The 15039-nt window shown below is 25.9% G+C and overlaps 3 protein-coding genes across 3 annotated transcripts in view; 2 read left to right on the top strand and 1 right to left on the bottom strand.

The window, feature by feature from the left end:
• The first annotated feature begins 1341 nt into the window (after positions 1 to 1341).
• On the top strand, positions 1342 to 4528 carry LOC126896602 (protein mothers against dpp). The gene is made up of 7 exons (XM_050669538.1): positions 1342 to 1916; positions 2003 to 2180; positions 2739 to 2897; positions 2976 to 3046; positions 3122 to 3320; positions 3809 to 4049; positions 4110 to 4528. Exons 1-7 carry the CDS (start codon positions 1644 to 1646, stop codon positions 4267 to 4269), a joined length of 1281 nt encoding a protein of 426 aa, XP_050525495.1. The 5' UTR covers positions 1342 to 1643; the 3' UTR covers positions 4270 to 4528.
• Positions 4529 to 6563: 2035 nt separating this feature from the next.
• Positions 6564 to 11827, top strand: LOC126896598 (uncharacterized). The gene is made up of 3 exons (XM_050669530.1): positions 6564 to 6879; positions 6958 to 7506; positions 10820 to 11827. Exons 1-3 carry the CDS (start codon positions 6624 to 6626, stop codon positions 11671 to 11673), a joined length of 1659 nt encoding a protein of 552 aa, XP_050525487.1. The 5' UTR covers positions 6564 to 6623; the 3' UTR covers positions 11674 to 11827.
• Positions 11828 to 12007: 180 nt separating this feature from the next.
• The window catches only part of LOC126894978 (stromal interaction molecule 2-like), a 32972-nt gene continuing 29940 nt past the window's right edge, over positions 12008 to 15039 (bottom strand). Inside the window, exons 21-22 of the mRNA XM_050666390.1 lie at positions 14815 to 14934; positions 12008 to 12383 (exon numbers count right to left, since the gene is read on the bottom strand). Coding sequence (XP_050522347.1) covers positions 12199 to 12383; positions 14815 to 14934 — 305 coding nt within the window. The 3' untranslated portion in view covers positions 12008 to 12198. The remainder of the gene's footprint in view (positions 12384 to 14814; positions 14935 to 15039) is intronic.

Genomic DNA, 15039 nt, shown 5'->3' with positions numbered 1-15039 from the left:
TCTAGCTAAGGTCAGACCCAAGGGTTATGGGTATATTACCTCTAAAAGTAAAAAGAAATATTAATCATTTTTTAGGTTGAAAATAATACTACTATATTGTATTAAATATATAAATAATTTTTTTTTAGATATTTTGTCCCTAAATTTGGAGTCTCAAAAAAAAAAAAAAAATTGCGTCTCACGATTAAATGTATTAAACATTTTTTCTGGATTCGCATCAGATTCTTCTAGTTTATAATGAAAATATATTTAATTAATTTATCTAGTTAATTTATAGAATAAACAACTTTTTATTTTAATTACTGCTTCATCATTTAATGAGAACCTTTAAAAATTGAAAAATAATCGTCAAAACTAAAAATAACACTTGTTTAAGGGAAGTGTCATTACCTCCTAACACCCCCTTATTAAATACGCCTGTCTTATCTTATTTAAATAGTAAAATTAATCTTGTTTTTTAATTTTCAAATGATTAATTTATAATTTAGTTATTTTTAAACAAAAATTAAATATGTAATGCATTATATTTATAATTTTATCTTTTCAGTTAGTATGAGTTTCAATAATTGACGAAGACGCCAAAAATTCGTTTTATTGACTACCTAATAACATCAAATGGTTCAAATTTCAGGACCACTATAATGTTATTGTTACACGCTTTCATCCGCTTGTAGACATTCACAACAGGCTCTTGGCGCCACTATGAATGTGCTGTGCCCAGTTAATGTTGGTAATGCGGGTGTTACTTGTAAAATATTTTAGCCTTAGTTATGTATTTATTTGAGTTGTATTTTATTTTGTAGTTACAATAAACCTCGATGACAACTAACCATATGTGTAAGAAAAAAATAAAATTAACACTTCGAAATAATATATATTATGATTTCGATTAAAATTGACCATGAGAACCTATAGTTATTACCACTAAGTTATGATTAATATTTTATTATTTTACAGTAACAAACAACTCTTTTTCAAACAATTTTAAAAATTGTTTGTAAATTTAATACAAAATATTTAAAATTTAATTTTACTTTTATCAAAAGCAATCTAAATTCCTGAAGTATTCTAATTCTTAAAATTATAAAAAAAATTGAAAATAATAAAAGAAACTAATAAAAATTCGTTGTTGAAAAAACAATTCGATGAATTTATTACCTTAAGATTTATCTTTTAGGATAGAGGTGGATAGCTACAAAAATTATGAAACAATTTTCGGCGGGTGATATTGTAGAGTTATGTGATAATACGTAGTGGTCCACACTACACCTGCTAAATTGTTTAATTTGGCAACGCTGCACACATTGTCGTGAGCATGACAAATGAGTGTTTTCTGTAAACAACGTTGCCGTGATTCTTCTGCTTAGATATACTCTTGACAATTACATAAAATATCCGTGAAAGAATTAAATTGTCGCCGTCTTCCGTTGACCGTCGTCGGTTGTTCAATTGTAATCTGTGATGCGCGTTCTATTTCTTTCTCCCCGTGGTTCACATTTATGTAAACAATCAAGTGCTTCAAAATTGATATTAGTTATTAACATTCTTTGATTATATTCGAAATAATTTGTTTTACTCGAGTAATATTGAGTGTAACTGTTATTTCTTAGAAGTTGTTTCATAGTTATTGATTCTCATTAGCTATGGAAGTGGACGAGTTCGATTCTGGTCGTTCATCGTCTACTATTTCGTCAATAAACAGTTTGTTTTCTTTTACTAGCCCCGCCGTTAAAAAATTATTAGGATGGAAACAAGGCGATGAAGAAGAAAAGTGGGCAGAAAAAGCAGTTGATGCCCTTGTCAAGAAACTGAAAAAAACCAAAGGTGCCATAGAAGAACTGGAAAAGGCATTAAGCTGCCCAGGGCAGCCTAGCAAATGTGTTACTATCCCTAGAAGTCTAGATGGCCGGTTACAGGTACAGAAGTTTTGACTTAAAGTATAATTATAATATATAATTGTATATATAATATATCAAATAACATGTTGGTTGACTATTAACAGGTTTCTCATCGTAAAAGCTTACCACATGTTATTTATTGTCGTGTATGGCGATGGCCTGATCTCCAAACACATCATGAACTCAAACCATTAGATCATTGTCAATTTCCTTTTTCTACACAAAATAAACAAAAGGATGTTTGCATTAACCCTTATCATTATAAGAGAGTTGAGAGCCCTGGTAAGTTATATAATTCCAATTGCATCATTGTACTTTTTGTACATATTTATCAAAAAATTCTATCTATATTCCCAAATTTCTTAAACTTTCTATAGTTATTTTTATCAATATTATACTACTTTATTATAATATTTTACTCTTAATTCATAATAATAATTTGTAAAATTTAAATATGATAGTAAATGCAGCTATGAATAGTGCTTTTTGATGGTATTCTGTTTTTGATTAAATAGCTACATATTTCAAGGCAGACTAAAAAATTAGCTTTTAAATAGTTAGTCAATGTATTGGAGAATTATAGTCTCGTGGTTTACTTAATGTTATAATCCTATAGTAGTAATTTATGATTTTATTTTTAATATTTTTAGTTTTAATGTGGTAAGATTTTTTAGAACTATTTGTTTGGCAACTATAATTACTGAAATTTTAAACTGACCAATTATCAATTAATGTGCTTTAGTTTTTTTTTTTTTTTTATTGATAAAAACTATTTTGATATTTTTGATTAAATAGTTGTAAATGTCTTCTTTTTAAAATTCAACATTTTTATTATTTTAGTCTTGCCACCTGTATTGGTACCTAGGCAAAGTCAGCTACCTCCCATGATGTTTCGCCAAATGCCTGAAAATCTTCAATATAATAACTATAACCAAAGTCCAAATTCTCCTTCATCGAGTCCTCCACCAAACAGCCCTTTTCAAAGTAGTGCTTTATCAGGTAATACTTTTTAATATATAAACTTATTAAAAAGTAAGTTTTAATGTTATTTTATTTTTGTAAATTGAAAATGTTTAGAAATTGGTGGCTCACCTAGACCAGATGAAAAAGCTATGAGTCCTGTCTCAGGAACTCAAGTGATGTATCAGGTATGTTAATTTATCACATGTTAGTTAATATTTTTTAATTGATTAAATGAAAATGATTGTTTTTGAAATATTTAGGAACAGGCAAGTTGGGCCAGTATAGCCTATTATGAACTTAATAGTAGAGTTGGTGAACTGTTTCATTGTCAGTCCCCAGTTGTTGTTGTTGATGGATTTACAAATCCTAGTAATAATTTAAACAGATTTTGTCTTGGTCAACTTTCCAATGTTAATAGAAACCAAACAATTGAAAACACACGGAGACATATTGGAAGAGGTAATTTTTTAAATAAAATATATATCTAATATTGGAAGGATCTGACCAAGTCTGTAACGAAGTAATGCCTGATGTGCATTGTCTTATATTCAAGACTCTGTCATGGGCACCTGCATTGCTGAATGAAAAATCAATTAAGTGATTGAAGTTGCCATCCCTCTCTCTGGCAATGTACTAACCACTTATCTTAGGGTACACATTGTTAAGAAACTTACTCTTAGGGAGAAGCCACACTCACTCCTTAATGGACCGAAAAAAATATGTATCAAATAAACATTTTTTAAAGCTCTTGAGAATTCAATGTTTAATTAAGGTCTTGAAAATTCTTCTACTTTTACGAGCGTATTAAACAAGACATATTCTGTTTGATTATTAACTTTAAGATCATTCATTTGTATTAAGATTATAATGTACTATTTTTATTATTTTATAGCATAATAGTTAAACTTTTATATCAATTTTTCTAATTTTAATACACTGTAATCTAGGTATTCAATTGCATTATATTGGAGGAGAAGTATATGCTGAATGCTTATCAGATTCGGCTGTTTTTGTACAATCCCGTAATTGCAATCATCATCATAATTTTCATCCATTAACTGTTTGTAAAATTCCTGCTGGTTGTTCATTACGTATTTTTAATAACCAACAATTTGCTACATTGCTTACAGAATCTGTAAATTCTGGTTATGAAGCTGTATTTGAGTTGACTAAAATGTGTACAATCAGGTAACATATTTCTTTCTTTTATTTTTTTTATTAAAAAATTAATTGATTTTATTTTTTTAGAATGTCTTTTGTAAAAGGCTGGGGTGCAGAATATCATAGACAAGATGTTACTAGTACACCATGTTGGATAGAAATACATTTAAATGGGCCACTTCAGTGGCTTGATAAAGTTTTATGTGCAATGGGATCACCTCACAATGCTATTTCATCTGTTTCTTAAATCAAATAAATTAACAATAATAAAATTTGTATTATTAATTTATATAAGTAAAATGATTCACGTGACTTTTATTAATAAGTTGAATTTTTTATTAAAAAAAAACACTATTTTTTATGACAATTAATTGTTATTTTTGTAGAAACAAAAGTTAATATGTATATACAACTATTAATGCATAAAATAAACTCTTTTATGATATATATTTTATATAAAGTGTATTTTTGTGTGTAATTAAATATGATTAATTTTTGTGTTATTAAGCTAAATTTTGGTGCTTTTGATAAGGTGTAATATTTTAAGTTTTCAAATTTTCTTCATGAAATTGTATTGCATACCAGTGAACTTTTAAAAACTAAATAATCTTACATTCTTTACAAACTTGTATTATTTTCTTTAGAAAATGTACACATTTTTATTTAAAATCTATTTATAATTATTATTATTTTATGTTTATTACAATAAATATAATTAAATATAACTATTACAACATAATATTAGTTATCTTTTATAAAATTTAAACAATAATTCATCATGACAGTATTATGTATTGAAAGTAAAATTAATATATTAAAATATAAAATAACCATTTTTTTTTTAATTAAAATTTTTTTCTTGAAATTGAACCAAATAATTTTTAAAGTAATCAATTTTGTTTATATAATAGAGGATTAATAAATTCTTATGAGCAAAGTTAATATATTTAAATAGAAAATGTTTTATTAAAATGCTAGCAAAAGAGTTACAATGAGATTATTGTGCAATTAAAAAATATTATAATGCAATTTTTTGTAATGTCTGTTTATATAAAAGCTGTGTGTAACTCATTATAGTTGGAATTATTGTCATAATGTTAACTTATAATAACAATTTTTCTTTTATTATTACTAATAAAATACTTTCTAATTTTGTAAAATAAAAATGTTAAAATAGCAGGGCTTGAAAACCAGTTAAAACTCGATTTTTTAATCAAATATTGTTTACCGGTGGGTCTTAAAAAAAATAAATGTAATCTGTTAGAGGTAATTCAAAATTTTCAAAACTATTGACCAAAATTCAACAAAGAATTGGTTTTTTTTTAACAAAAACTGATAACCTTGAAAAAATTTGTTGATAAATACCTTAAGAATTCCTTTTTTTAAGTATATATTTATTAAATATCTAACTATTAACCAGCCTTCTTTTAAAAATGTTCTAATAAACTTCTGACCCCTTAAAATATATCTTTATTAAAGATTACTCAGTATTGAAAAAAAAAATTAACCTTTGAACAAAGGTGTAAACTGATATCAAATCTAAAAACCTTTTATAAAGCTTTTAGCTTCTATTCAAAGCTGAAAAGGTAATACATTTCATTGTCGCATTTTTTTAACGATACGCCGTATAATTACAACTAGTATCTAGATAAAGATATTACCTTTAAAAATTAAAAAAAAATTTCTCTTTATCAGATAAAAAGTTGTATTTATACATAAGTAACAAACTTTTTTTTTTGAAAAGTATTGTGTCAATCCCATTAATTTTTTTTCATAAAAATAACAATATTAAATTATTGAGCATAAATTTTATACTAAATTTAATTACTATAATAAGTATTTATTTATATATTATACTTATAAATTATAGAACTACTAATTAGGAATAATGAATGAAATAGGTGTTAATTTTGCTTTTGTAATAATCTACCAATATCTTAAGATTAAACACTATCTACAGATTTGCATCAAAGTGTTTCTTATGATAGTCATTTTAATCACTGTCAGATATCATCTTTACAAGTCTCAACTATGCTACGGTCCCACTGTGTTGGGTTTTTAAAAATTGAAAATAATTAATCTAAAGTGCTATTTTAATAATATCCAATTTTTAGCGGTTAACCGTAACCGAAAATACAATGAGCGGCTTTTTCTGAAAAAAATGGTAAATGTTAACGTGATAATACATAATGATTTTTGTTATAAGAAAATAATTAAACGAACTTAAGATTTCTTTACATTTATTGTAATTATTTTAATGGTTTGATTAATATTTTTATGAACCTTCATTAGTAATTAAATATTTCACCATTGACTTAATCGTACTTCAAAACACTTGAACATATTTTATTTTTTAAGTACACGATTTTTAATTAATATAGTGCGCTATTTGCTTCATAACTTTTATGTTTTCATTCATTCAAACTTTTCTTAAAATTAATAATGAAGATATCACATGTGCAATTATTTTTTATTTCTTACAGCTTATTAGGTTCTTTAGGAATAAACAATCTCTCAATATCGCAAGATGATTCCTTTAAATTTCTTTTCGATTGTTTATTGAATATAACGCGCACATATTTTGATAGACACACGACTTATATGTATTTCAACAAAAATACTTATCCAGATAATATGCTAGATTTATTTTCTAAATCTGTTCAAAGCCCTAAAATTCTTATGCCTTTTTTGCTAGCTAATAATAAATCAAAAAATGTATATGTGTTTTTCGCCGAAGATGAAATTCATTCACAATTAATCAACGTTACTCCGAAGAGCTTCTTTATTGCCCTATGGAAAACAAAGGCTCCTCAAATGAGCAATATAAGAAAACTATTGCGTCATTTTTGGACAAATGGTAAGCATATTAATATAATCACATTAGTGTTAAATGAACACCTAATCGTCAACGTATATACCTATAAACCATATTCAGAATATGGGTGTAACAAACTTGGTCGGCCATATTTATTGGATCAATGGATAAATAATTCATTTCAATCTGATAATGACTTGTTTTCTTTCAAAGTAAAAACATCTAATATGCATGGATGCCATTTAAAATGTTTTGGAAACGAACATCCCCCGGACAGTATAGTGCACAACGATGGATATCAGAGGTCAATTGAAGGCGCTGGAATTAAGGTATTAGAAATCGTAGCTAAGCATATGAACTTTACACCCTTCATCATTCTAACCACTAACAAGTCGAATGAGCCATTCAACTGGTTTAATAGTGCTGAAATGTTAGATAATATTACGTCAACGTTACAAAATGATGATGTTGATTTAGCATTTGGTTGGTTTACATATGCATACAATAATAACAATAATATCGAATTAGCAAGAACGACCAGCATTGATTGCTTTGGTTGGGCTATTCCTTACAGAGCGGGTCCGATGCCGCCACTATGGACTAACTATGTCTACGAATTTGATAGAATTAGCTGGTCTTTCATTGCAATGATTTTCATTTTAGTATCTGGTAAATATGAGAAATATAATTTTTTAAATTCTTAATTTTAACGAATGTGATTAATTGTTTTTAACGTTAAAACCCTTAATACACCACTGTTATAATCAACGTTTTTAAATCGCTAAGATTCATTATATTATGCAATGACCGATATCGAACATTACATTACATAAAATTGAATTTTTTTTTTACCTTAAATTTCATTTTGCATTATACATAAATTTGCTGAGTCAGCACATAATTGTTTATCATCATTTACTTCTTTTAATTAATGTGATAAAAAAAAAATTAGGTCCTCAATTTGTCTAATTGAAACTGTACAAAATGTCTGAGTATATTTATTTAAATTTTTGGCTTGGAATTGTTCCGTTTCGGACACTCAATTAAGTTCTGGTCTTGTGTTGAATGCTAATTTAGTAGTATATATTTAATAAATTAATATATATATTAATTTATCAAAATAAAAAAAAAATTAACAGCCCTTATTACAACTAAGTCACAGTTATATAGTAGCTTGATATTTTTTTTTAAGTGTATTAATTCTTAGCAGAAAATCAAATCTTTTCACATTTTTTCCATATATATTTTTTATTTTTAATACTTATCTTGAAAAATATTAATGATTATCCTAAAAAAATATTGAGATCAAGTTTTCATATATTACAACCATTAGAGTCGTTTTAAATTTTGTAGGGATCATTTTTTATACTAGTTAGAATAAAAAAGTGACTTAGAAAAATTTTGAAAAGTTGTGAAATAACTGATATTCTAAAATATTCAGTAATTATGTTAAATCTATATATTAAATAATATACACTTTTACTTCATATATGAAGTAAATTATTGATGTTTTAATATATTAAATAGGGTGAAAATTCAATAAAATTTTTGAAGAGGCTCATTATTTAATATTTCTTTCTCCTAATTTTAGATTTGATGCGAAACGATAAGGTAATAATTTTACCAAGATGTTTGTTTTTTTTTTTGTGCCTGTTACCACTTATTCTCAGCTCTCACTGAAACGATTTTGACGAACACAATGTCAAAGATCACAAATCGTATCTAGTCGAAGACATTATCCTTAAAAAATTGAAAAAATTTCCCTCGTTCCTTGTAAATGGAGGAAATCCCCCAAAAATTACAATTTAAAAAATCGCTAATTTTTGACATTTAAAAAAAAAATTTTTAAAGATATTTTAGGTATTTACCTATCATTTGGTATGTATTTTTTTTTAATTTATATATTGAAAAATGAAATGACACTTTTATATATATATCTTAAATTAAAGTTTATATAATATAATGTAATTTGAAAAAATACATTTGATCTCTGGACTTGTATTTATGGTGAAAATGGCTACGATATAGCCATTTTGAATACGGTATTCAAAAATATGATATTTTTGTGACAAAAATCTCTATTTTATATTTTGTGAAAAATGTATGGATCAATACAATTTTTTTATGATAAATATTATATATTTACCTTTTTCATACGACATACTATTTTTTAAAGCGTTCTATTTCCCCTTTCTATAGGAGGGGTTCAAAACTTAAAAATGCGTATAGTATCTAAACCTTTTCAACTTAATTTTTGAAAATGTTCGGGAAATACTGATACTTTTATATATCTTAAATTAAAACATATGTAATATACTTTAATATGACAAAAAAAAAAAGGTCCAACTTAATATTATTTTCATGGGGAAAATGGTTACCGTATTAAAAAATATGCTATTTTTGTTTTAAAATTCTCAATTTTATATATTTGATTTTATATTTCTATAATATATTTATATTAAAATACCTTAAAAGGGTTTTCCATAGTAATGAGTCCACCGATTTTTATATAAGTTACATAAATCTAACTTAAATTGATTATATATTTAAACTTATTTTGACTTTTAGGTTAAAAGAAAGGACTTTTAATTTTCGAACTAGTCTAAATAAATGTATGATTGTCGAGATGGTTACCCACCAGTCTTTCATGCTCCGATTACGATGTTCAAAGTCGTCCGTTATATTGTTCTTTTTGAATTTTTTTTTGCAGTGGAAAAAAATTCAAAATTCATTTGATTTTTATCTCATTTAGATTGAATAACTGCAATTTAATTTTTCCCATCGCTTCTTTTTTTGACATTATTGCTAATTTATAAAAACGACTTATGTATGTTAAAAGTAATAAGTGCAAAATTTCGATTCAAAATGTCATATTTAACCTATTTTTTGGTCCTTTAAAGTTGATTTTAATGAAAGTTTATAATTTAAAAACGTTGAACTATTAAACTTTTTTTAAATTAAACTTGCAAGTTTAAAATTGATATCATTAAATACAAAATTTTATGAAAATTTCAAAAATGGTTTTTTTTTAGAAACTTATATAATTACTATAAACAGAAAATTTATGAAAAAAGGTCAAAATTTCGTTAAAATCACTTATTATATTTTTTGTATTTATATCGTAATAAATCATTTCAATAGAACTATTAATCATTTCTATGTAACTCTTGATGTTTAAATAGATGATACAATTAAAATATTCAGAACTATATTCCTGATAGTTATATCCTATAGTTTTAAGTAATTAGTAATAATATCAAAAATTAGTAGTGATAGAAAAATAGATTTAAAATTAGTAAGAAAAATTGAATAATAAAAACATATTTTTGAATCAGATGAAAATTCCTTGTAAAACCTTTAATTCATAATTAACAAAAAATTATTTTCTGAAAAGTTTTGTATCAAGCCCTTTAATTATAATTATTATACACGTTTGCATAAAAGTAATAACTACTTTATAAATTCTCCGAAATAATTACAATACTAGATTATTAAATATCAATCTCATACTATATTTAATTGCTTTAATATATATTTAATCATATATTATACTTTTAAATCAAAGAACTACTAATTAGAAGGAATTAAGAATTAATTTTGCTTTTGTAATATCTTAAAATAAAACACTATCTAAAGCTTTGCATCGAAGCATTTCTCATCATAATGATTTTAATCACTGTCAGGTATCATCTATAGTTGTCCCAGCTATGCCGCGATCCAACTGTGATACCGTTTCTTGTTATTTCCTAAGGTATAACTTATAAAATCTACCATTATTTTCAAAAAAAAAAAATGCTTATAGCTTAGAACTTACAGTGTACCATTTTTATTGGATATTTTTAACTGTTTACTTATATCTGAAACAGTTTTTAATTTTTAAAAGCATTTTTAACAATCCTGATTTTAAAATTTCACCTGCCAAACAATGAATTACAATAATATATGTACAATTACATAATTATTTGATATTATTTTATTGCAGGTATATTACATTTTTTTAAAGAACTGAAAAAATTAAAATACAATAGCTCAGTATTTTTTTACGTATTTCATACATCAATTGACCAACCGTTAAGATTACACTCAATATGGTGTAGCACACGCTTATTTATTATCCATTGGTTGTGGTATTGCATGATTATTAGTGTAGCGTACAAAGCTTCATTGGGCAGCTTTATGACAGTTCCACTTTTAGGGATAGAGTTTACAGAGATGGATCAAATTTTAGAATCTAATTTACTAATGATGGCTAGCCCACAATCATTGCGAATCATCAACGCCACTATGGCCACTTCTATGATATCACGAAAATTCATGAAACGACTAAAAAAGTTGCCACTTACTAACTTTAGTGAAGTCATAGATCGAATGGTTCTTGAAAGAGATATAGCTGTATTCGAAGTAAAACGGTTAATTTACTACTATTCGACCCCACAAGCAAAATTACTAAAAGTCAAAGTACCAATAAGATTTCTACCCGGATGTTTGTTGCGAGCTCATACTACTCAATTCATGTTCAACCGCGGTTCATACCTCATCGAATCAATAGACGATGTTCTTAGCAGATTATTCGAAACTGGAATAATTGATCACTGGATCGTACACTTAGGATCAAACAAGGTACTTCCTTTAGAAAAGATCAAGGGAATAGTATTACAATTTGATCAGCTTAAAGAAGCTTTTCTTTTTTTGGTCTGCGGTTACATTTTTGCGTTTGTAGTATTTTTTGTAGAGCTTTGGTGGTCTAAGTTAAGTCAAAAAAGTGTTATTAAAATTTGTTTGCCATATTCTGCATCAGAAATGTCTAATAGAAGTCTACATCCATTTACACACTGAGTTTGGGAGATAACAATCATATTGGTACTATATTATATACACATATTAAAGACACTAAATTGTTTTTAATTTCCATGCTTTCTTGAAAAAGTTATTTTAACATACTATAGTTAATATTTCATTTTAGAATGGAAGGTAGAAATTATATGGACTTAAGCAGACCTTGATTTAGGATCTTAATCCGACCAAGGACTTAAGAGAATAAGAGTAATAACTGATAAATCTTATATAAAAAAATAGTTGGGTTTTCGTGTGAATAACTGTTAAGATACCATACAAACATTGATTTAAATAACCTTTAATTTAATTCGTTTTGTAACACAATAAAATTAAATATGATAATATAAAAATAGTTTTATTTGCATTTAACATTTTAGTAACACACAAAATAAGCATTTATATTATATTTGAATGATCACATAGTAACCATTTGGAACTTAAATATACTATAAAAAGTGTAGACATGATTTCCAAGTTTATTTTTTATTTTCGGGTTTTATTCATTTTTTAACATTAAAATAAGGTTTACTGCTGTTTACAATCTGCAGGGTTAACTTGTTTATTTATTAACTTGTCTTGGCGAGGATTATATTCTGGATCATTACCCGTACATTCATCTTCATCATCATCGTCGTCGTCGTCATCATCATTTTCTGACTCTTCTTCTTCATCATCTTCATCAAAGTCATTTTCTTCTAGTAAAGCTTCCCCTTTAATAAAATAATTAAACGTAATACAATTTGTTGTGATTACGAGTACAAAAAATTTATTTATGTATGCATTTTTTTTTAAGTTAGTTTAAAGAATTATAATAAGACATGATTACTCATGGCTTATATTTATATTTTTTGTTTTAAATTTATATTTAAAATGTATTTTTAATTTTAAATAGTCTAAAGAAAAAAATATCTAGTTATTATTATTTTAGCTTCGATGCGAAGCTGAGAAGGTATTGGTTTTACTATGATGTGTTGTTTTTTTTTTTTTTGTGTCTGTTACCACTTTTTCTCAGCTCTCACCGAACCGATTTCTTTCAATGATACGTCAAAAGATCACAAATCGTATCTAGTCGAAGACATTACCCTCAAAAATTGAAAAAAATTCCCTCGTTCCCCGTAAATGGGGGAAACCTCCGAAAAAATTACAAATTTAAAAATCGCTAATTTTCGAAATTTTTTCAATTTTTTTTACTAAAAACTGCCGTAACTTTTTCAAAAATGAACATATCAATATAATTTTTTTTTATATAGATGCTTGATGTCTTTACCTATCATTTGGTATATTTTTTTTGTAAATCTGACACTTAACCTGCCCACAGGGGGGGATTTAAAATGACAACTTTTTCACAAAAAATTAACTTTTTCAACTTAACTTTTGAAAATGTTCCGGAAGGTCTGACACTTTTATATATATCTTAAATTAAAGCTAATGTAATATACTTTATAATGGTAAAAAAAAATTTCGGACTTTATTTTATCTTCATGGTGAAAACAGACATTAAACTTAATAAAAAAAATACGATTTTTGTAAAAAAATTCTTTTTTATATTTTTAACTTTATAATGCTATAACTTCTCGAAAGATGTATGGATCAATATAATTCTTTTTTTTGTAGATGCATGATGTCTTTACCTATCATTTGGTATATTTTTTTTATAAATCTGACTTTTTACCTGCCTACAGGGGGGGATTCAAAATGACAACTTTTTCACAAAAAATTGACTTTTTCAACTTAAATTTTGAAAGTGTTCCGGAAAGTCTGACACTTTTATATATATCTTAAATTAAAGCTAATGTAATATACTTTATCATGGAAAAAAAAAATTTCGGACTTTATTTTATCTTCAAGGTGAAAATGGCTACCAAATGCTATTATTGTGTGAAAATTCTCAATTTTATTTTTTACATTTTTAACATTATAATGCTATAACTTATTGAAAAGTGTATTGATCAATATAATTTTTTTATGGGAAATACTATTTTCTAATAATCTCTTTTTTATTCGACATACTTTGTCTTAATCAGGATATTAATAAGGAACTAGCAGTTTATGAAGCTTTTGGAATAATCCACCAATTTTTTAAAATTAAACACTATCTAAAGATTTGCATCGAAGCGTTTTTTTTTGATAGTGATTTTAATCACTGTCAGATATCATTATACTTGATCCAACTATGCCACGTCACCACTGTGACGCGATCCCCCTGTGCTGGGTTTTTTTTTTAACTTTATAATGCTATAACTTTTTGAAAGATGTATGCATCAATATAATTCTTTTTTATGTAGATGCATGATGTCTTTACCTATCATTTGGTATATTTTTTTTATAAATCTGACTTTTTACCTGCCTACAGGGGGGGATTCAAAATGACAACTTTTTCACAAAAAATTGACTTTTTCAACTTAAATTTTGAAAGTGTTCCGGAAAGTCTGACACTTTTATATATATCTTAAATTAAAGCTAATGTAATATACTTTATCATGGAAAAAAAAAATTTCGGACTTTATTTTATCTTCAAGGTGAAAATGGCTACCAAATGCTATTATTGTGTGAAAATTCTCAATTTTATTTTTTACATTTTTAACATTATAATGCTATAACTTATTGAAAAGTGTATTGATCAATATAATTTTTTTATGGGAAATACTATTTTCTAATAATCTCTTTTTTATTCGACATACTTTGTCTTAATCAGGATATTAATAAGGAACTAGCAGTTTATGAAGCTTTTGGAATAATCCACCAATTTTTTAAAATTAAACACTATCTAAAGATTTGCATCGAAGCGTTTTTTTTTGATAGTGATTTTAATCACTGTCAGATATCATTATACTTGATCCAACTATGCCACGTCACCACTGTGCCGCGACCCCCCTGTGCTGGGTTTTTTTTTTACTGAACTTAATTCACTTCAAAACTGAGCATTTATAGAAAAATATTGTAACAATAACACAAGTTTAATACTAGATAAATTTTACTTTAACTTGGGTGTCTTAAAGCTCTAACATAAGGCATGGAGTCACAAGCCCCTTAAAGCAACATTTTATATGGTAGATTTCTTAATATTAACATAATAAAGATGAAATGTAAGTTTAACATAATAATACAAAAATCACATAGGCAATAAATTAATGATCATACCAGTATAATAAAGAACCGCTCTTGGGATAATTCTTTCACGTATATAATGCCCAATTTCAAAATCTGTAGTTAACAAGTTATCAATTTCTTCATCAACTTCTGTTTCGGGATCATCAGGAACTAAAACAATAAAAATATAAAAAACTTAGTCAAATTATAAAATAATATAATCATTTATAGGAATTTAAATAAGAATAGGAAAAACATTTTTTACTTCTAAATATA

This window comes from Daktulosphaira vitifoliae, unplaced genomic scaffold (assembly GCF_025091365.1).
Source record: "Daktulosphaira vitifoliae isolate Bord-2020 unplaced genomic scaffold, ASM2509136v1 Scaffold_1, whole genome shotgun sequence".
NCBI lineage: Eukaryota > Metazoa > Arthropoda > Insecta > Hemiptera > Phylloxeridae > Daktulosphaira > Daktulosphaira vitifoliae.
The sequence above is the reverse complement of the archived record's forward strand: the minus strand, read 5'-3'. Positions and strand labels throughout refer to the sequence as shown.